The sequence below is a fragment of the Conger conger genome, chromosome 1 (genome assembly GCF_963514075.1).
Source record: "Conger conger chromosome 1, fConCon1.1, whole genome shotgun sequence".
Lineage (NCBI taxonomy): Eukaryota > Metazoa > Chordata > Actinopteri > Anguilliformes > Congridae > Conger > Conger conger.
In genome coordinates, this window is record NC_083760.1 from 92,136,334 (window position 1) to 92,158,406 (window position 22,073).

Genomic DNA, 22,073 nt, shown 5'->3' on the forward strand with positions numbered 1-22,073 from the left:
GATATATATATTGTAGTTAGCCCTTGTAGTATTTCTTTTGTTGAAGATAGCTCTCTTGGCCTCGTAACGCCCCCTTTGCACTAACCCTGTACCTCTGTGCTTCCCCCAGCCCTGACACGGCCCAAGAGGGAAGGAGGAAGGAGGCCTCCTTGCCCTGGGGGTGCTATCATGAATACCCCATGAAAAATAAAAATAAAATAAAAAAGCAGAAATTCTTTCTGCTATTTGCTGACTTGCTCGCTCGCTGCACCTCAGAACCCACCCCACATATAGTGGAGAATGCAGGCAGCTGACGTCTTGACGAAGATCATGGGCGACGATGACGTCGAGGCGTACCTACATGTGTTTGAGCGCACGGCTCAATGCGAAGAATGACTACTGGCGGACTGGGCGGCCATACTAGCCCCCTTCCTGATGGGGGAGGCCCAACAGGCCTACCAGGACATGGCCATGGCTGACGCCACCGACTACTTCAAGTTCAGGAAAGCCAGCTTACCCACAAGAGCCCAGTGATACCACGATTGGTCCTATGACGCCTCCCTACCCGCCTGGTCCCAAATCGCCATCCTGACGCACCTGACCAAGAGCTCGCTGGCCAAGGGACAGAGGCCACCCCTGTTTGTGAGGGTGGTGCTGGACCGATGCACCCATGCCCTACCAACGGAGGCCAAACAGTACGTAGCCCAGGTGGGACCCACCTCCGTAGAACTCCTAGTGGCCCTTCTCAAAAAACATCCGTGACGCACTCACCGCCCTGCCCAGACTCAAATCGCCGGGGCAGACCTGAGGCAAGGAGACCATGGTGGAAAACCAGGAAATACCCCACGGTGTGGGTGGACCTAATCACCCAATGGGGGATGTACTCGGGGAGAGCAGGGGTGGTACCCAACCTACCCGTGCCAGTGTTAATGGGAAGAGACTGTCCGATATTTCAGACCTATTGGGAGGGGCCCCGGTCTCCGAATAGGTCTGACGGGCTGCCCGTCGTACCCCTCAACCAGTTTGGGCAGTGACGTCCAGGGACAGTGAAGTAGAGGCCCCGCCACCAGAGAGGGAACCCTGACCAAGAACCTCGCCCACCAGTGGATCCATCACCACGTCTGAGAGAGAGCTTGGGGACGCCCTCCCCCCAGAGAGAGAAGTCCGCCTGGCCTTCTCGGATGGCCCCTGTGAGATGAGCGAGGAGGCCAAAGCACCCACTCACTTTGGCACCAGCCAACTAAACGAGCAGAAGTTCGCTCAAGCGTAGAGAGACGCCAGAGACCTCAATGGGGTACCACAAAGGGCGGTGAATACACCAGCTTATTCCTTCCTTCCTTCTTTGTTTGTGTCGTGTCTAGGAAACGACAGAGTCCAAATCTTCAATTTGTCGAAAAACATCTTCGCGAGGGAAAAGACGACACCAGGCAGCAAGATCTTCAGGAAAATCAGACTTTATTAGCACACGTGCATAAAGCCGGATCAGCTCTCCAGAACTGAACCCCGACTGGCATTTGTACACCCATTTTATACACAGTTACTCCACCTACAACTCCTCCTCAAACTCATTCTGGCAAATCACCCACACTTTTCTTATCGTAACTCCTCCCAACGCTCCTCCCACAACGTCATTGTGGCAAATTGCCAACGGTCCTTATGCTCTGCCAACTCTGTACAAAGTTCAGGGCATTCTGCCAACTACGTGTCCTCACTTCACCCCACACCTGCTCTTGGCAAACTACCAGACCTCATAAAGTTCTCGATGCCCTCCCTCTAACACGTCATCCATACACGTCACTCTGTATCTTTCGCTTTTTATAAGACAAACTAAGCAGCAGAAATCATTGAAAATATACAGACAAACTAAACATTTCATTAATATTCACTTCTAATATACTTTTCTAATATACAGACAAACTAAACATTTGATTAATTATTCTTTGCTCTCATTTCAACAGTTTTCACTGTGGTTTCTTGCGTTTTCATAAGTTCAGCTATAATTAATGTTCTAGGTCAAATAGATACACTCCTGGCATGAAACATTGAGAGTCCCGGAGAAATCAGCTGTACAGTCATATCTTGCTCTGCCCGTGTCCTTGGCAGTTTGGTCTACACAGTTCAAGACGGCCCCCCCCCCTGCCAGCTGGCTGGGCTCACTGTGTAATCCTAGCACAATTTAGCAGTGAATCAGTTTGGAACTATACAGGGTACATATCATACTTTAATACAGATATATTGATAAACTTTTAGCACACATCGTCGAGAGTTTTGGAGGAACCAGCCTGCTCACTAAGGTGGAGTCTGATTTTGACTTGTGATTGGTTATCATGCTTTTAGGAGGGAGATCTTTCGTTCTGTGAATTTTCCCCTACATTTGTTAAAAAAAAAAATAATAATAATAAATAAAATAAATAAAAAATAAAGAAATAGGCCCTGGTCCTTATCTTTGTTGTACGGGTAGCAATTGAAATTTTACTTCCCTTCTGGGGGGCGTGGAGAATGGGAGGCTCAAACATCGGCAGAGCTGAGGAGGTCGGTATGTTGAACAATAATCCTTTTGTTAAAATCACAGCACATAACATTGTGGAGAGTGGGCGAATCCTCGTCACTGATTTCGAGCGCGGGGGTTCCCCACTAAGGGTTGTCAATGTGTACAGCCCCACCAGTGTGGCCGAGAGGGTCTCCCTCTTCACAAAATGACCACCTTTGCTACACACTACAATACCCGTCGTCGTGGGGGGAGATTTCAATTGTGCTCTAAGAGACGAGGGCTGCAGCAAAACCAGACAGGAACGCTCCAGCATCAGGATTTCTCCCTCTCCTCCCCAACACACGTTTGGGAGTTCCTCAGGCTCCTCCTCTTCCAGAATTGACATGTTCTGCTCTCCCCAGGCCTGAGGGTGCACAGCTATTCCACCAGGGTGGTGCACTTCTCAGACCACCACATCGTGTCCCTGGTCGGGGAAAGATCTCTAACCATGGGTAAGGGGCTCTGGTGAATGAATTGAATGTGTTTTAAAAAAGAAAGTAATTTTATTGTAAAGAAATTGAAAACCAATAAAAACCCAAAACCCATTTAAGCAGTAGGTCTTTTGTTCATCTCACTTTTATCCAAATTATGTTACCAACTCCCAAGGTATCATATATCCTATCATCCATATAACTCATGTGGATTGAAAGACTTATTTGTAGTTTGTGAGTGTGTGTGTTTGTACATGCCAGGGTTATTATCATAAATGAAGACAGAAACTAAGACCAAAACTATTTCTTTAAAAACATTTTTGTTAAATAAAATAAAAGAATAAACGCAAAATACATGGAAAAACTAAAACAACACGAAACTAACACTAGAAGTGGAAAAACTAACTGAAACAAAATAAGAAATGCTTCACATAGGGTGAAGTCAGGTCATTTGGCCATCAGTTAAAATGGGCCAGATAAGGTTGGAGTGTCTTTAAGATTTAATAGTCAATCTCTGCGAATGATCTCTGACGGTTGCCACAATAGTATTTGACATGTAGAAACTGTTTTGTTTCGTCTAACATTGCTAAAGATGGCGGGGCAACGTTTGATACAGAGACTGTTGGAGAAAAAAACATGATGAGTGCCCTGTCAATGATAAGGTTGATAAATGTATAAGCAACGAATGCACATTGACAAGTACAGTTTTATGATCCGTTTCTTGATGGCCTCTTTCAGAAAAATAGCAATATTTATTTTATTAAATGCACTTTTAGTTACTGGCCCATTTTACCTTAATGTGTCAGATAAAATGAGCATGAGTCATTTAATTTAAAATGGGCAACCTTCTGCATGGACTTTTAGCAGAAATGTTGATGGTTCCATGAATGGCATTTGGCAGAAAAAAAAAGACCCTAGAGGGAAGTACAATTTCAACTGCTACCTGCACAACAAAGAAGAGGACCAGGGCCTTTTTTTCTTTTTGGTTCCTCTTATTGAAGCCTATTCAAATATTATTCAAAAGATTCAAGCCTGGATATGTGTGAGTGTGTGTATGAATGGGTGAATGGAGAAGCATCAATTGTACAGCGCTTTGGATAAAGGGGCTATATAAATGCTTGCCATTTACCATTTTAAACAAGTTGTTATCAAACAATAAATGCAGATATAAAATATATTATAAAGTGGTTTGTTTTCACTTGCTATTGTTTCTGCACTGAAGCATCGATCTCTGATAATGATATATTTGAAAATCAAGCGTTGTCCGCACCATCAGTTTTTCAGGTTGGATAGCTATGTCGAAGTGGGGAAAATACAAAAGGTTTTATAGGAAGGAGTGGGAGTCAGATACTGATTGACAATACATGGATTGCACCCGTTCCACAAGATCCCTCAAAGGCCCGTTGCAAGTACAGTGAAAGTGAGATCCACGCTATTAGGCTATGTTGCTTGCCAAGATGAATTTGGCGAATAAAAAATGCACAGAACTAAATGTACGGCTATCATTAAGTATGTCCTGCCACTGCTCTTCAGAGAGGAGTTAAGGTAAGATATCGGTGAATCTCCTTCGCCTACCCTGTTTACCTGGATGAAACCACCAATGTTTTTTTAATGCAAAGCCTATTATTAATGTAAAGGGGTCCAAGGGTTCTGAATTTCTGTATGTTTATACTAGGACTCGGAACTGTCCTCTCAGGTCCTCTTTGCACTTTGTTGTACGTCGCTCTGGATAAGAGTGTCTGCTAAATGCCATGTAATGTAATGTAATGTGTTATTCCAATACACAATAATGTATAATTCCAATACACAATAATGTATTATTCCAATACATAATAATATATTTAGTGTATTCTCAGAGACATTATAAGTTTAAAACAATGTTGCAACTGCAATCTTCATAAATTAAGTGGTTTCCTATTAGCCAAATCATTATTGGGTGTTTTTTTTTGTTGAAATGGGCGGGTTTTCAAACGTTATTGGGCGGAAACCTGCCAGTCAAATCTGGCAACACTGATCAGCTTGTTTTTTTTTGGTTTCTGCATTTTCTTTTCTATTTTTATTGAATACATAACATATACAAGTGACATTCATCAATCATTTTCTATTACAATGAAGAACAAATGCCAGGGGACAGAATATACATATTAAGCCAGAATATATTAATGATTCATACAAATATATCAAAGGAGGTGCACAAAAAGGCTGCTATCAATCCACCCAGAATCAGAGACGCCGCTAATGGCTAACTAACCATTTAAAAAAACTAGAACTAAAATGCCCCAGAGATGTATTGCCCCAACAGAGGGGGCAAAACCCCAAACACAGTCACATAAAAAAAAATTCTCTTTTAAAAATTAATTATGATTTTTTTCTCTGAACAAGTGGATTATTTCTCCTAAGCCTTTCCTAATGACATACCAAAAATAAATGAAGAACTCTAATTTCATTACATCGTGTTTACAACTTTTTCAGGATGACAAAAAATAACATCAACTTACCTCAAAATCGTTTTGGTGCAGTAACTTGACCTTGAAGAGATGTTGCATTGAGCAAGAGTCGTGGTCGGCAGGAAATGTGTTGAAATAACATTTGGCGACATCTGGTGGTCTTGTGGAGAAATACAGTCAGGGGCGTTTTGCCCCAACTGGGCATTTTACCCCAAACTACCTATGCGTTATAACCTGGAATGGACTTAGCTATATATCCATGACATGATAAATATATTTGAACGATAACAATGAATAGACATCCAAAAACCCAGACAGGTGGCCTACATAAAATGGAGGAGTCTGATGAAGTTCCACTCGGCTCAAAGGGTCATTTATATTTTGGTGTGAACAAATGTATAGCACAGTGTGAATTTCATGAGGCTATTATTTAGTATTATCATGATATTTTTGCAGACTTATCCGCTTGGAAATTCACCCGTCTGGATTTACATGAAAATATAAAATGTTTTCTCAGTGAATGAGTGCTTGGTGCTGTGGGGTGTACCCAGATGTGACTAGTGTTGGCTCAGGATCACAGATTAATTATATTCCCCATTAGGAGAGGTCAGGTCTCCATGTCTCAGGCTTTGTGCTGGAGGACTTTGCACTGACCCCTGCTTTGTGCAGGCAGGAGCAGGTACCAAAGGCAGAGGTTGGTTGTGGTGTATTGGGCCAGATGGGAGGAAATAATGAGCTTAATTTTTTCAGTAAAAATGCCCCGCCCCCTCCTACTGTCAGTCCCAGGAGAGTGTCTCCCCTACTGTCAGTCCAAGGAGAGTGTCTCCCCCTCTACTGTCAGTCCCAGGAGAGTGTCTCCCCTACTGTCAGTCCCAGGAGAGTGTGTCCCCTACTGTCAGTCCCAGGAGAGTGTCTCCCCTACTGTCAGTCCCAGGAGAGTGTCTCCCCTACTGTCAGTCCCAGGAGAGTGTCTCCCCCTACTGTCAGTCCCAGGAGAGTGTCTCCCCCTACTGTCAGTCCCAGGAGAGTGTCTCCCCTACTGTCAGTCCAAGGAGAGTGTCTCCCCCTCTACTGTCAGTCCCAGGAGAGTGTCTCCCCCCTACTGTCAGTCCCAGGAGAGTGTGTCCCCTACTGTCAGTCCCAGGAGAGTGTCTCCCCTACTGTCAGTCCCAGGAGAGTGTCTCCCCTACTGTCAGTCCCAGGAGAGTGTCTCCCCCTACTGTCAGTCCCAGGAGAGTGTCTCCCCTACTGTCAGTCCCAGGAGAGTGTCTCCCCTACTGTCAGTCCCAGGAGAGTGTCTCCCCTACTGTCAGTCCCAGGAGAGTGTCTCCTCTACTGTCAGTCCCAGGAGAGTGTCTCCCCTACTGTCAGTCCCAGGAGAGTGTCTCCCCCTACTGTCAGTCCCAGGAGAGTGTCTCCCCTACTGTCAGTCCCAGGAGAGCTCGTTTTCCTGGGACATTCACTCTGCCCTAGCTTTCCCACATAAGAAATGAATCTGGACTGAAGTTCAAGTAACTTGGCTGTTTAACTATTCAACAACTGTTCAAATAACAAATGACACACACACACACAGTACAGAATAATTCCCCTTTTATTCTGGGCACATTCTACTTCATGGATGATTATTGATATGATTATACACTCAGTGAGATCTTTATTAGGTATTTATTAAACTTATTTTTTAGACTTATGGGGAGGTAAAGTGGATGTTTCGGGGGCCGATACTTCCTAATGCCACCGGCAGTGGGGTCTGTATTCATTTATCGTCCCGACTCGTGTGATTTAAAAATCATAGAATGCATTTGTGTAATCAGTAGGCTATCGATGGCAGCCTGCAACCAATGTCAAGCACAGTTGGAGAAAAAAACCCCAGGGGCCGAATGTTTTAGTGCCTCTCATGAGAGTGGCCAGCCAGGGATAAACTTAATCTTTGTTGTTGTGTTTGGTACACAAATCTGACCGTGTGCTTGTAACCAAGATATTTTTATAAAGTAATGAAGAGCTGCATGTCAATCATTTGCTGATGATACGGAGCCGTGTAATTTTGTGGCTGCAGAGCGATTTAATGCTTTGTTTGCTTAAATTAAGTTGTTGCTGCTGCCGTCTATGATGAAATGTACTAGCATAGCATTTAGCAATGCAATTCAGTGGGACATTCACTTTTCCTCCCTTTTGTTCCTCTGCTGCTATAGCTGATCCACTTAGAGGCTGTTGTAATGTCTGCTTATTTGTGTTACTGTCACCTTCCTGTCAAATTTGACCAGTCTGGCCATTCTCCTTTGACCACGATTATGAACAATGTATTTTGATTGGCTGATTAAATATTTGCATTGACAAGCTGGTGTACAGGTCTACCTAATAAAGTGGTCACTGAGTGTATATTGCATGTAAGTAACTGAATTGAAGAAGTAAACACACATGGCTATATCCCTACAAACCTGATTTCCCACAATAAATCCCACACAAAGAAATAAGATCAATATAGGCGGATAAGAGCAGTTCTGATATGGAGGTGGTTCTAAAAATATTAAGTATGTAAATGTTATTTTTAAAAAGCAATTTTTTGAAGTAGTAGATGTAAACCAGTGAGATGCAGTTCTATTCCCTAAACTTCCTTCCAGCTGTATAACACGAAAGCCCTGATTCAAACAAATGGAAATGAAAACTACAATTCTCCAAGTAAAATTCTCCAGTCCCAGGAGAATAAACATTCAATATGCCCTCGCTGATTCAGACTGAAGTTCAACAATTTAGCTGTTTTAACAATTCTAAATATTCAACTGGCAAAGAACAAATCCCACAGTCCAGGAAAAGTCCTTTCTTATGCTGGGCACATTCTACTTTAAGGATGATTATTTATTATGATTATATGTTGCATAAAGTAACTGAATTGAAGAAGTGAACAAACATGATATGAGTTCCCACTATAAATCCTACACAAGTCATCACACCCTGACATATGATGATTAGCCTATATTGTAATCCACCAAACTAAACAAATTATTAATCTTTCAATGTTTTCATCAAGCCTCCACTGAAAAATAAAAAAGTATGAAACAATAGTTTTCTGTTTACAGATTCTAAAAAGAGTGACAGCAGAAGTATAGTATCACATAGTTTAACATATATTATTGCTTACTGAACTGATAAGTTGACTAGTTATTCAAAGCCAACATTGATGCTGCAAGTCTATTTGAGACCACCTTTCCACAAAAACTCATAGATGTTAATCTGTGACCTTGTTGTGCAGTTAAGCAGTAAGTATTAAGTATTACAAAGTCAGTGAAATAATAAGAAAATGGTTATCAATAGAATGCATATTTGACAGCACCCACAGACAGGTTGCCATGGTGATCTTAAATCATTTTGATAATTCTGGTGCTTCTGGATCCATCATCCTCTTTTGGTTCTTAAAACACCTGGAGGCCCAAAGACTCACAGCATCGCTCCATCATCTCAGTCTCTTCTGAAACGTCTGGAATGAAGAATGAATCACATTGTTTGAGAGAGACACATGCAGGCAGGTATGCTGTACTGAACAAACCAGGACACAAACAGCAGCTGCTGTACCGTAGATCATGACATGACCAGAGATTTACATGCACGTAAAAGGCTGAAGAGGAGGGGGAGTTATTGACCATGTAGACATAGCAATATACCTGTGAACCTGTTTCTGTTTTGTCATTTTCCCAGCTTTGGATTTAAATTCAGCTAACAACAGCCACTGTTCAAGTGGTTTCAGGTTATTCCTTCAGTCAAGACAGTTTTGGGAAACGCCTTGAATATAAAGGAATATTCACATGAGGAAAACCTTTGATGATCTCAGTGTGTAGATCATTTCAGGAAAACAGGGCCCTGGTCAGACATTTACATTTTTGTCATTTGGCAGATGCTTTTAATCCAATGTGACTTACAAGTGCATAGGTTCTTCCACAAGTCAAAGCATCACATCCATTACTAGGAAAATACACATGAAATTCTGTTCTAAACATATAGTCGTCATATATATACATATATATATATATATATATATTTTTCTTTTTTTTTTTTTTTTTTTTTTGGTGGGGGGGGTGGTTAGACAACGAGGATAGGGATATCAGAAAGGGGGGGCAGGGGAAATCAGGAGGGAGGACTAAGGTAGAGTTTGAAAAAGTGAAAAACTCAGTTTGGATCAGATTTGGATCAGCACAGAGTGCCCTGTCACATCCTCACACAGTCCTACAGTGGCTTCCACTGGTTACCTGGGAGGCCAGTCAGGTCCTCAGGGATCTGGCGTAGACCCACCCTCAAGGCGGTTGTCATCTGTGTCTTGATTTGATCCTCAAGGTATTTCTGTGAGAGGTTTGTAAAAAAAAAATGTGATTGTTTTCTGTAAAGTGATCTTTATTGAGGTGTTATATCTGAGCTGAGGTTTTTTTTTTACTAACTAATGAAAAGTGTTACTGCCTTGCATGCATTATTATACCATGAACATTGCATAAACCACCCCCTGGATAATTACGTGTTTAATGAAAGCAAGCTGAAAACGAACCTGCAGTTCACTGAACTCTTCCAGCATCTTCGTCATGGCATTTTGGAACATGGTCATTTTGAAATCCTCAATTGCACTTATAAGTTTCTCCTGAATCTTTCTGAAAGATTCGTTTCCTGTGATGTCAGAGCATTCTGAAAATACATTTCACACATTTCTATTGACAATAGGATTTTACATGTTAATATCGACACAATTGACATGACTTGCCCAAGTGCCGACCTTGATATGTTTGCTTCATGGTGTCACGAATTGAATCACTGAGGGAATTGTAGATCAGCTTCTTTCTCTTTAGGATTTCCTTCTCCAGTTTCCTGTGCACTTTTCTTTGCTAGATGATATGAAAGGGAAGATGTTTCAGTTGAGTAAAATTTGTTGAAAAACTATTGATGTCATTGTTTTACTGGAGCATTGGGGTCAGTTTCTAATATTTGCATCAGCATGAAATGTGTAAGACTGCAAGAAAGGAGATATCAACTGTAGAAGAGGCATTGAAATGGGATCTTACCTCTGTTCTAATGTACACCAGCTGCAGGTATTTCTCTTCATTCTTTGTCTTGTTGTATTTCAGAAGGTCATTTGTGATGAAGTTCTCTTGGAAATGTTCAAATTGCCCTTTGATTGAGGTTCTTGAAGTGCTTGAGAGACATTTTAGAATGATTTGTTGGAATTAGAGTCTCTTTCTTTATATTTAGAGCAAAACGCAGAAATATGGGGCTGTTGTGTATGGAAGCACATTCCAGGCAAAATTCAAATGAAAATATATCTTCATTTTCATTGGTCATACAGTTGTGATGGGGAAATGACACCGAAAATGTATTTTGTGAGTTGCCAGTTTTGCAATGCGTAAAACACGTGCAAACTGTGTTTTGCGGATCACAAAACAAATGTGAATTGTGTTTTGAAGTTCACAAAACACACACAAATAATATTGGCCCTGAATTTGTCCATAATACATGTAAATCCCATGATTTGTAGCTTTGCAGATGCAGTGACAAATCTTTGTAAAATAGGTGTTGTATTCTTGTTTTGCAAAATTCTTGCAAAAGGGAGACAAACCTGTTTTAAAACTTTAAAGAAAACAGTTCAACCTCGTGAATATGATGTTGATTTAACGTCCTACCAACTTGTACTTCAGAGTGCATTGTGGTCTGTGCCCAGTTATTAGAAGATGAAATATAACTGAAATATGATTGGTCTCTCTGAATCATCAGATATTGGTATAATATTGGTTGCACAAAGGAAAATACATCAATGCAAAAGTCACTCACCCAAATGTTGTCAGAAAGAGGTTGTTTTCATTCATCTTTTTGTACATGGGTTCTGACAGAGCGTAGTTCAGATCAAAGAACACTCCTTTGCGATATTGGTAATATCCATTATTTCTACACAAGGCTTTGAGTGTCTCGTGGTTATCACACCCCCTCTGTACAAAAACAGAAATACAAATGAAAAATCTCAATGTAGCCTCTGGAGAGCAAAATGTGCATCCCCTTTTCACTGTACAAGCTGCTCTGAAGTGACATGAGGTTTATATGAGACTTTATTTGAGTAAAAGAGTAGGCCTACTCGCCAGCACATTCATGAAGGAAAACTCCAGGTTAAAACACTGACATTGTCAGTAAACGTGTACCAGCGATGTGATTAATTAATTAATTCCCCGGTTATTATCTGATATTTGTAATATAGATCATAGTAATAGTGTCCTGGATGACAAAAACATCTTGCAGTGAACATTATTATAATATATTTATAATATATATTATATATTATAAAATATGTTTTATTTCATTTTAATGAATGAATGAATGAATGTGAAGAGAGATATAGTATGGAGCTCAGGGAAGTCAACATTTAATGTCCTCGTTTGAGGGACACAGGGTCTCAGGAGGTTAAATGACTAATATGCAAATTCTGAAAATGTAAAAATGATTTCCACTAGAATTTTCCTTTACATGTTTAGATAAAATTCTAGAATGATTTGATGATTGATTAAAGAGACATCGTCACTAACTGAATCGGCTAAAGATGAAGATGAATATAAAAGTTTGGGAAAAAGTAAAAGCAATTTCCACTATTCACCTCAGCGAATAGGCCTATTTGAGTAACAGTGAGTGCAGTAATTCACTTTAGCCTGCAGGTCAGAATGCATTTGACAAAATACAATAAAATAATCGTATCAAGCTCATCGTTATGCTTATTAAAGTTAATTAAGTGAAAATCTGTTCATAACAAGGCAACATGCGGCAATATTTAAACCTGTTTATAACAAGGCAACATGTGGCAATATTTAAACCTGTTTATAACAAGGCAACATTCAGCAATATTTAAACCTGTTTATAACAAGGCAACATGCGGCAATATTTAATATCGTGGAATAGGCAACTGCTGACCTGAAATTCCAAATTCAGTTGATTATTGCATCTTGAGATGCCAGTATTTATTGATTGATTGATTGATTGATTGATTGCCAGCAACAATGTCAGGAAGGCATTGCAATTTCCCTGAATCCCAGATTATTTTTACCAGCCAAAAACTAGCAACTGGCTAACACAAACTCACTGGTTCCAGCACACTGGCTGTGGCATTTTCCAGGCATGTTCTCTCTGCTCTCTTTGCTCCCATCTTCAGTTTTTCCTGGAGTACTATGTGAACTTTGCTCAAAGCTGTATTCAATGTTTTGCACGTATTAACCAGATCCTTTTCAAGTCGGCTGAACTCCTGGGAATTTGAAGACTGGTTCTGAAAAAAAGACAATACTTACTTGAATTTCTGTCAATAGCTAGATTAAACATTTGCTGTTGACATCAGTTCCATTGTGAGACAATGAAACAAGTCAGTAAATCACAAAAAAATGTTTCTTCCAAGCTAGCTAGTTATCTGGAAGCTAGGTAGCTGAACACCAGAATTGCAGCAGATTGTTTTGAAAGTGTAATTGCCCACTGCACTCAGTACTTCAGCCTGGCTCCACCTACTGCACTCACTAATTCAGCCTGGCTCCACCTACTGCACTCACTAATTCAGCCTGGCTCCACCTACTGCACTCACTAATTCAGCCTGGCTCCACCTACTGCACTCACTACTTCAGCCTGGCTCCACCTACTGCACTCACTAATTCAGCCTGGCTCCACCTACTGCACTCACTAATTCAGCCTGGCTCCACCTACTGCACTCACTAATTCAGCCTGGCTCCACCTACTGCACTCACTAATTCAGCCTGGCTCCACCTACTGCACTCACTAATTCAGCCTGGCTCCACCTACTGCACTCACTAATTCAGCCTAGCTCCACCTACTGCACTCACTACTTCAGCCTGGCTCCACCTACTGCACTCACTAATTCAGCCTGGCTCCACCTACTGCACTCACTAATTCAGCCTGGCTCCACCTACTGCACTCACTAATTCAGCCTGGCTCCACCTACTGCACTCACTAATTCAGCCTAGCTCCACCTACTGCACTCACTAATTCAGCCTGGCTCCACCTACTGCACTCACTAATTCAGCCTAGCTCCACCTACTGCACTCACTAATTCAGCCTGGCTCCACCTACTGCACTCACTAATTCAGCCTGGCTCCACCTACTGCACTCACTAATTCAGCCTGGCTCCACCTACTGCACTCACTAATTCAGCCTGGCTCCACCTACTGCACTCACTAATTCAGCCTGGCTCCACCTACTGCACTCAGTACTTCAGCCTGGCTCCACCTACTGCACTCACTAATTCAGCCTGGCTCCACCTACTGCACTCACTAATTCAGCCTGGCTCCACCTACTGCACTCACCAATTCAGCCTGGCTCCACCTACTGCACTCAGTACTTCAGCCTGGCTCCACCTACTGCACTCACTAATTCAGCCTGGCTCCACCTACTGCACTCACTTCAGGTTTTTCTCTTTGGGAAATCACTTCCTAGGTCCAGTTACTTTTTCTGTAGTGGGTGCGACTTTAACACTCTATATGACTTAGAAGAATATGTGGTTAAAAATGTTAAAATCAACAATTTTCCCACTATACAGTGAGAGCAATAATTATTTGATCCCTTGCTGATTTTGTAGGTTTGCCCACTTACAAAGAATGGAACTGTGTAGAATTTTAATCTTAGGTACATTTTAACATTGAGAGACAGAATATCACAAAATAATCCACAATAACAACATCATATACATTTTATAAATGTATTATCATATTTTTGCATGAAATAAGTATTTGATCCCCTACCAATCAGCAATAATTCTGGCTCCCACAGACCAGTTATTTTTCCATTAAGAAGCACTCCTAATCTCAACTCATTACCCAAAACACCTGTGTCAACTTGTTACATCGTTATGTAGCTGTATAAAAGACACCTGTCCACACAATCAATCAGATTCCAACGTTTCCACCATGGCCAAGACAAAGGAGCTGTCTAAGGACATCAGGGACAAAATTGTAGACCTGCACAAGGCTGGGATGGGCTACAAGAAAATAAGCAAGCAGCTTGGTGAGAAGTTAACAACTGTTGGAGCAATTATTCGGTCTGGGGCTCCACGCAAGATCTCGCCTCGTGGGATATCAATGATCATGAGAAAGGTCAGGGATCAGCCCAGTACTACACAGGAGGAGCTTGTTAATGACCTGAAGGCAGTTGGGACCACAGTCATGAAGAGAACCATCAGTAACACACTACACTGTGAAGGATTAAAATCCTGCTGCGCGCGCAAGGTTCCTCTGCTGAAGAAGGCACATGTACAGGCCCGTCTGAAGTTTGCCAAAGAACACCTGAATGATCCAGAGGAGGCTTGGGAGAAAGTGATGTGGTCAGATGAGACCAAAATAGAGCTATTTGGCATCAACTTGACTCGCCGTGTTTGAAGGAAGAGAAATGCTGAGTACAACCCCAAGAACACCATCCCCACTGTGAAGCATGGAGGTGGAAACCTTCTGCTTTGGGGGTGTTTCTCAGCTAAGGGGACAGGACATTGAGGGGAGGATGAATGGGGCCATATACCAGGAAATTTTGGGGGACAACCTCCTTCCCTCAGTGAGAGCACTGAAAATGGGTCGTGGATGGGTCTTCCAACATGACAATGACCCAAAACATACGGCCAAGGCAACAAAGGAGTGGCTCAAAAAGAAGCATATTAAGGTCCTGGAGTGGCCTAGCCAGTCTCCAGATCTAAATCCCATCAAATCTGTGGAGGGAGCTGAAGCTTCGAGTTGCCAAGCGACAGCCTCGGAAACTTAAGGATTTGGAGAGGATCTGCAAAGAGGAGTGGACCAAAATCCCTTCCAAGATCTGTGCGAACCTGGTGAAAAACTACAACAAACGCCTGACCTCTGTGCTTGCCAACAAAGGTTTCTCCACCAAGTATTAAGTCCTATTGTTCTATGGATCAAATACTTATTTCCTGTGAAAATATGATATAAAATTTATAAAATGTATATGATGTTATTGTGGATTATTTTGTGATATTCTGTCTCTCAATGTTAATGTACCTATGATTAAAATTCTACACAGTTCCATTCTTTGTAAGTGGGCAAACCTACAAAATCAGCAAGGGATCAAATAATTATTGCTCTTACTGTATATCTTGATTGACATCTTGAGGTGCCTGCAAAGAGGTACTTTGACATCACGATTGGGGCGCGGCCAGAATAAAATGCAGAAAAAAAATTTCTGCATCAGTGTTCTTTCCAAATTATATTTCGGAAATGTCAGAAAAAAATGTTTCATAAAGTTGACAAACACATTTACAGTTAACAAAAACATGGACAAAAATGTGATCTCCTGGAGAGCGCAATTACCCTTTAATATTTAATATGTCAGCAATAAAATTGTGTTTTCTTTGTCATAGGATTATACTTTTTAAAAACACATTAACATTTACATACTGATGGAGTCAAAACATACCTTTGAACTGAGAGCAAGATCTGAAATGATTCCAGAAACCTCCGATACATGTTCTTTCACTTTCTTGCACAAACTCACTGATTCCAGCACTCTGTCTGTGGCATTTTTCAGGCATGTTCTCTCTGCTGTCTTTACTCCCATCTCCAGTTCTTTCTGGAGTTTTTGGTGAACTTGGCTCAGATTTTCATTCAATGTTTCGCATGTTTTACCCAGAACCTTTTCAAGTCGGTTCAACTCCTCGTAATTTGAAGGCTGTTTCTGAAAAAAAGACAATGCTTACTTGCATTTCTGTCGATAGCTAGATTAAACATTTGCTGTTGACATCAGTTCCATTTCAAATTTTGTGAGACAATGAAACAAGTCAGTAAATAACAAACTAATGTTTCTTACAAGCTACCTAGTTATCTGGAAGCTAGGTAGCTGAACACCAGAATTCCGGCAGATTGTTTTGAAAGTGTAATTGCCTACTGCACTCACTACTTCAGCCTGGCTCCACCTACTAAATGGTAAATGGCAGGCATTTATATTGCGCCTTTATCCAAAGCGCTGTACAATTGATGGTTCTCCATTCACCCATTCATACACACACTCACACACCAACGGCGATTGCCTGCCATGCAAAGCCCTGACCAGCTCGTCAGGAGCATTTGGGGGTTAGGTGTCTTGCTCAGGGACACTTCGACACACCCAGGGCAGGATCAATGACTGCTCTTACTGCCTGAGCCAATGTCGACCACACACGGTGTGCTTTGTTAGAGTTGGAGTGAAAAAAAACCTTAGACATTAGACTGGGAGAGTAAGAAAGCACACTCCTACAGGGACACATCGACACAGCCCGGGCGGGGAATCGAACCGGCAACCCTCCGACTGCCAGACGACTGCTCTTACTGCCTGAGCCATGTCGCCTTACTACACTCACTACTTCAGCCTGGCTCCACCTACTGCACTCACTAATTCAGCCTGGCTCCACCTACTACACTCAGTACTTCAGCCTGGCTCCACCTACTGCACTCACTAATTCAGCCTGGCTCCACCTACTGCACTCACCACTTCAGCCTGGCTCCACCTACTGCACTCACTAATTCAGCCTGGCTCCACCTACTGCACTCACTAATTCAGCCTGGCTCCACCTACTGCACTCACTAATTCAGCCTGGCTCCACCTACTGCACTCACTAATTCAGCCTGGCTCCACCTACTGCACTCACTACTTCAGCCTGGCTCCACCTACTAAATGGTAAATGGCAGGCATTTATATTGCGCCTTTATCCAAAGCGCTGTACAATTGATGGTTCTCCATTCACCCATTTATACACACACTCACACACCAACGGCGATTGGCTGCCATGCAAAGCCCTGACCAGCTCGTCAGGAGCATTTGGGGGTTAGGTGTCTTGCTCAGGGACACTTCGACACACCCAGGGCAGGATCAATGACTGCTCTTACTGCCTGAGCCAATGTCGACCACACACGGTGTGCTTTGTTAGAGTTGGAGTGAAAAAAAACCTTAGACATTAGACTGGGAGAGTAAGAAAGCACACTCCTACAGGGACACATCGACACAGCCCGGGCGGGGAATCGAACCGGCAACCCTCCGACTGCCAGATGACTGCTCTTACTGCCTGAGCCATGTCGCCTTACTACACTCACTACTTCAGCCTGGCTCCACCTACTGCACTCACTAATTCAGCCTGGCTCCACCTACTACACTCAGTACTTCAGCCTGGCTCCACCTACTGCACTCACTAATTCAGCCTGGCTCCACCTACTGCACTCACCACTTCAGCCTGGCTCCACCTACTGCACTCACTAATTCAGCCTGGCTCCACCTACTGCACTCACTAATTCAGCCTGGCTCCACCTACTGCACTCACTAATTCAGCCTGGCTCCACCTACTGCACTCACTAATTCAGCCTGGCTCCACCTACTGCACTCACTAATTCAGCCTGGCTCCACCTACTGCACTCACTACTTCAGCCTGGCTCCACCTACTGCACTCACTAATTCAGCCTGGCTCCACCTACTGCACTCACTAATTCAGCCTGGCTCCACCTACTGCACTCACTACAAGTTTTTCTCTTTGGGAAATCACTTCCTAGGTCCAGTTACTTTTTTTGTGGTGGGCGGGACTTTAACACTCTATACGACTTATAAGAATGTGGTTAAAAATGTTCAAATCAACAATTTTTCCACTATATATCTTGGTTGACATCTTGAGGTGCTTGCAAAGAGGTACTTTGACATCACGATTGGAACGTGGCCAGAATAAAATGCAGAAATAATTTTTCTGCATCAGTTTTCTTTCCAAATTATATTTTGGAAATGTCCGAAAAAAATGTTTCATTATAAAGTAGGCGTACAAACACATGGACAAAAATGTGATCTCCTGGAGAGCGCAATTACCCTTTAATATTACATTTCAGACAGAGCACCTGTAGTTTGCAATAAGTCAGCAATAAAATTCTTTGTCATAGGATTATACTTTTTAAAAACACATTCACATTTACATACTGATGGAGTCAAAACCTACCTTTGAACTGAGAGCATCCTTTGAAAAGTGAAGATATGAAATGATTGCAGAAACCTCAGATACATAATCTTTCACTTTCTTCTTGAAATGGGAGACGTACAGTTTCTTAATGTGCTCCATCAGCGCTGGCAATTCTTTGTAAATAGTGGAAAAAACAGCTAGTTAACACTTAAACCATGCGTCTAGTCTTCATTTTGTGCTTATGTACAGTATATACACTCAGTGAGCACTTTATTAGGTATTATACTTCTACTGCTGTAGGCTATCCACTGAAGAGTTATTATGCATTGTGTGTTCAGAGATGCTGTTCTGCATACCACTGTTGTAATGTGTGGTTATTTGTGTTACTGTCACCTTCCTGTCAGCTTTGACCAGTTTGGCCATTCTTCTCTGACTTCTCTCATTAACACGGCGTTTCTGTCTGCAGAACTGCTGCTCACTGGATTTCCGTTTAGTTTTTTGCACCATTCTTTGCAAACTCTACAGACAAGTGTGCGTGAAAATCCCAGGAGATCAGCAGTTTCTGAGATACTGAAACCTCCCTGTCTGCCACCAACAATTATTCCACGGTCAAAGTCACTTGAATCACGTTTTTTCTCCTTTCTGATGGTTGATATGAACATTAACTGAAGCTCCTGACCCGTATCTACATGATTGTATGCATTGCACTGCTGCGCACAATTGGCTAATTAGATAATTGCATGAATAAGTAGTTGTAAGAAAGTAAAATTGTTCCTAATAAAGTACTCGGTAAGTGTATATAGTCAGTGAGCATTTTATTAGGTAGACCTGTACACCAGCTGTTAATGGAAATATTTAATCAGTCAATTATGTGGCAGCTACTAAATGCATAAAAGCATGCAGACATGTTCAAGAAGTTCAGCTGTTTTTCAGACTAAATGTCAGAATGGGGAAGAAATGCAATCTAAGTGACTGTGACCTTGGATTGATTGTTGGTGCCAGACAAGGTGGTTTGAGTATCTCAGAAACTGCTGATCTACTGGGATTTTCATGTCTCTTGCTAGACTGGTCAAACGTGTACGTGGATAGGCTACAGCAGCAGAAGAACCAATAAGTCAAAAAAACCCTAATAAATACCTAATAAAGTGCTCAGTGATTGTATCGTGCTGCAAAAAAGTATTTGCCCCCTTTCTGATTCTCTATAATTTTGTACTATTCACACAGAATGGTTTCTTACATTTAAATAAAATGTAATATTAGAGAAAGGGAACCTGAGTAAACACAAAACACATTTTTGAAAATCAGTGTTTCATTGATTTAATAACAAGAGTTGTCAATAACATTTAATAACGATTACCATTAGCAGCAATAATTGTGACCAAACACTTCCTTTAATATGATATCAGTCTTTCACATCACTGTGGATTAATTTGAACCCCCTCTTTTGCTTTAATGAAATCAAATGCGTAGGTTTTTCATAGTGATATATATTATGAAAACGTTTTACCAGTTTCATTGCAATCCAGAACAGTTGACTTCCCTTGTGCAATTCTCTTGAATTGTTGGGAACTCACAGTGTACACATCAAAGAACTCATTTGAATGGTCTTCATCAAGAAGAAATTTCTGAAATGAAAGATAGAAAATATGATTGTTAAAGAAGGTGTTGGTCTGTAATAATGGGGAAGTTACTGTGAAAATGTTATAGGAAGTATTTAAGCTACAGCACAGCCACCAATAAGATAAAATTAGTTGATTAAACTCAAGGTATTTTTCAAGTAAAAAAGTTAACTTGAAGCTGCTTAATGAAAAACATGAATTAGGTCACCTATGGGCCTTGCCACATGTCGGCTAATGCTACTCTATTTATGCTTAGGCTCCTTTAAAATAACATAAATATTCCTTCAGTTCACAGTTAATTTAGCTTCATGCTTCTTCAAGTCAATTTCATCAAGTCGATGGAGAAAGTAAGCTGGTATATAGAGAATGAACTTATTGTTTGCGTTTATCCTATTCGTTCATATTCCTGTATTTGTCTATGTGTCTAAGTTTCAGGTAATGCTACCACGCTAAACCTCACCTTTGTTTTAGCTTTGAAGACTTTACTGATTTCGTCTTTAAATTTCTCATTACGGGACAGTATACACGCCTGTTCTTCTTTCTTCTCATATTCCAGGGTATCCTGAAAAAATATGTATTAATAAGAATTGTGAAATATCCATCCATCCATCCATTATCTTAACCCGCTTATCCTGAACAGGGTTGCAGGGGGGCTGGAGCCTATCCCAGCATACATTGGGCGAAAGGCAGGAATACACCCTGGACAGGTCGCCAGACCATCGCAGGGCACACACACCATTCACACCCATGGGCAATTTAGACTCTCCAATCAGCCTAACCTGCATGTCTTTGGACTGTGGGAGGAAACCGGAGTACCCGGAGGAAACCCACGCAGACACGGGGAGAACATGCAAACTCCGCACAGAGAGGCCCGGGCCGACGGGGATTCGAACCCAGGACCTCCTTGCTGTGAGGCGGCAGTGCTACCCACTCCACCATCCGTGCCGCCATTGTGAAATATATGCTATTAAATATTTAATATTTATTTAACCTGTCCTTACCTTGTTAATGTTAAGGTCCTCATCTGTGATATGATAATTTCTGGTAAAATTTAAAGCCAGTTATTCAGAATTAGAAACATGAAAGGTCCGTACACAGGTGTATTAAATATTTCTGAAGATATTAATAATGTAACAGCTAACTTTCTGAAGTTCTCTGGGTCGATGACATCTGTATGGGTGCAGATGAAGGTGATATTGTGACACTCTCCTCCTCCAGCAATGGTTCTCAATGTATCAAAGATCTCATTGGCTACTATCTCAGACAGGGCACGTTTCATCTCATTGACCATCCAGACAGAGGAGCACTGGCTGAGACACTGTGGGAGTTTAATGAAAATCTTTCAGCATTGTCAGTTTCAACATTGTCCTTGGAGTCCACCATCGTATTAAACAGAATTCAGTAAACGAATACAGCTTGAAGCACTGACATCACCTCTTTCCACATGTCGCTTCTGTATTTACTGACGTTTCCAGCTCCAGGCAGGTCCACCAGCACAATCCCCTCCAGCAGAGCTGGAGACTTCGGCAAGGAGATGGTGACTCGCTTCACCAGAGGCCAGAACTGCTGCTCTGATTTATCAGCCCGAATGTAGCATCCAATACCTTCAGACAGTTCTTCGGCCTGTAGAGAAGTTTTAGGAGTAAATTGTTTATATTTTAAGAGAAACCAAAATCAAACATTCATCTCAACCTGTTGTAAAGACATCCTCTTAAAAAATATAATTTTAGCACTCACAGTGTCAAAATTCAGAGTCTTCGTGCCTGTGCCTAGAATCACAGGAAACTCTCTGGCTCCCACCAATTCACTGTAATCTTTCTTCAGTCCCTCTTCTCCATAAATGGCTGTAATCTTTTCTCTTGCCATTTCTGCAATTTCATCATCGTTTTCTGCCATGGTGTTTTGTTGGTCATTTTCATTTTTGAGTGAGTCTCGCAGGAAACGTAGTTCTGATTTCCAGTCCTGTAGTAGAAATTCCTTAATCATCAACGTGTATTTACATTCTGTTTATATTTAAGAATACATTGAACATGGTGGGGTTGATTTGTTTACAGGAACCAGTCATGGTGTGTTTCTATATTAAACGAAAGATTCACATGTACCCCCGGTTGCACATTTGGATTCGCTCCATCTGACATGGATGATGTAAGGCAG

General features: G+C 41.7%; 1 protein-coding gene across 1 annotated transcript; it reads right to left on the reverse strand.

Moving 5' to 3' along the window:
• Positions 1-993: 993 nt before the first annotated feature.
• On the reverse strand, positions 994-21,843 carry LOC133105654 (nuclear GTPase SLIP-GC-like). The gene is made up of 5 exons (XM_061215928.1): positions 21,657-21,843; positions 21,354-21,542; positions 21,062-21,237; positions 20,921-20,960; positions 994-1,167 (listed from the first exon to the last, which is right to left on the reverse strand). Exons 1-5 carry the CDS (start codon positions 21,813-21,815, stop codon positions 994-996), a joined length of 738 nt encoding a protein of 245 aa, XP_061071912.1. The 5' UTR covers positions 21,816-21,843.
• Positions 21,844-22,073: the final 230 nt, after the last annotated feature.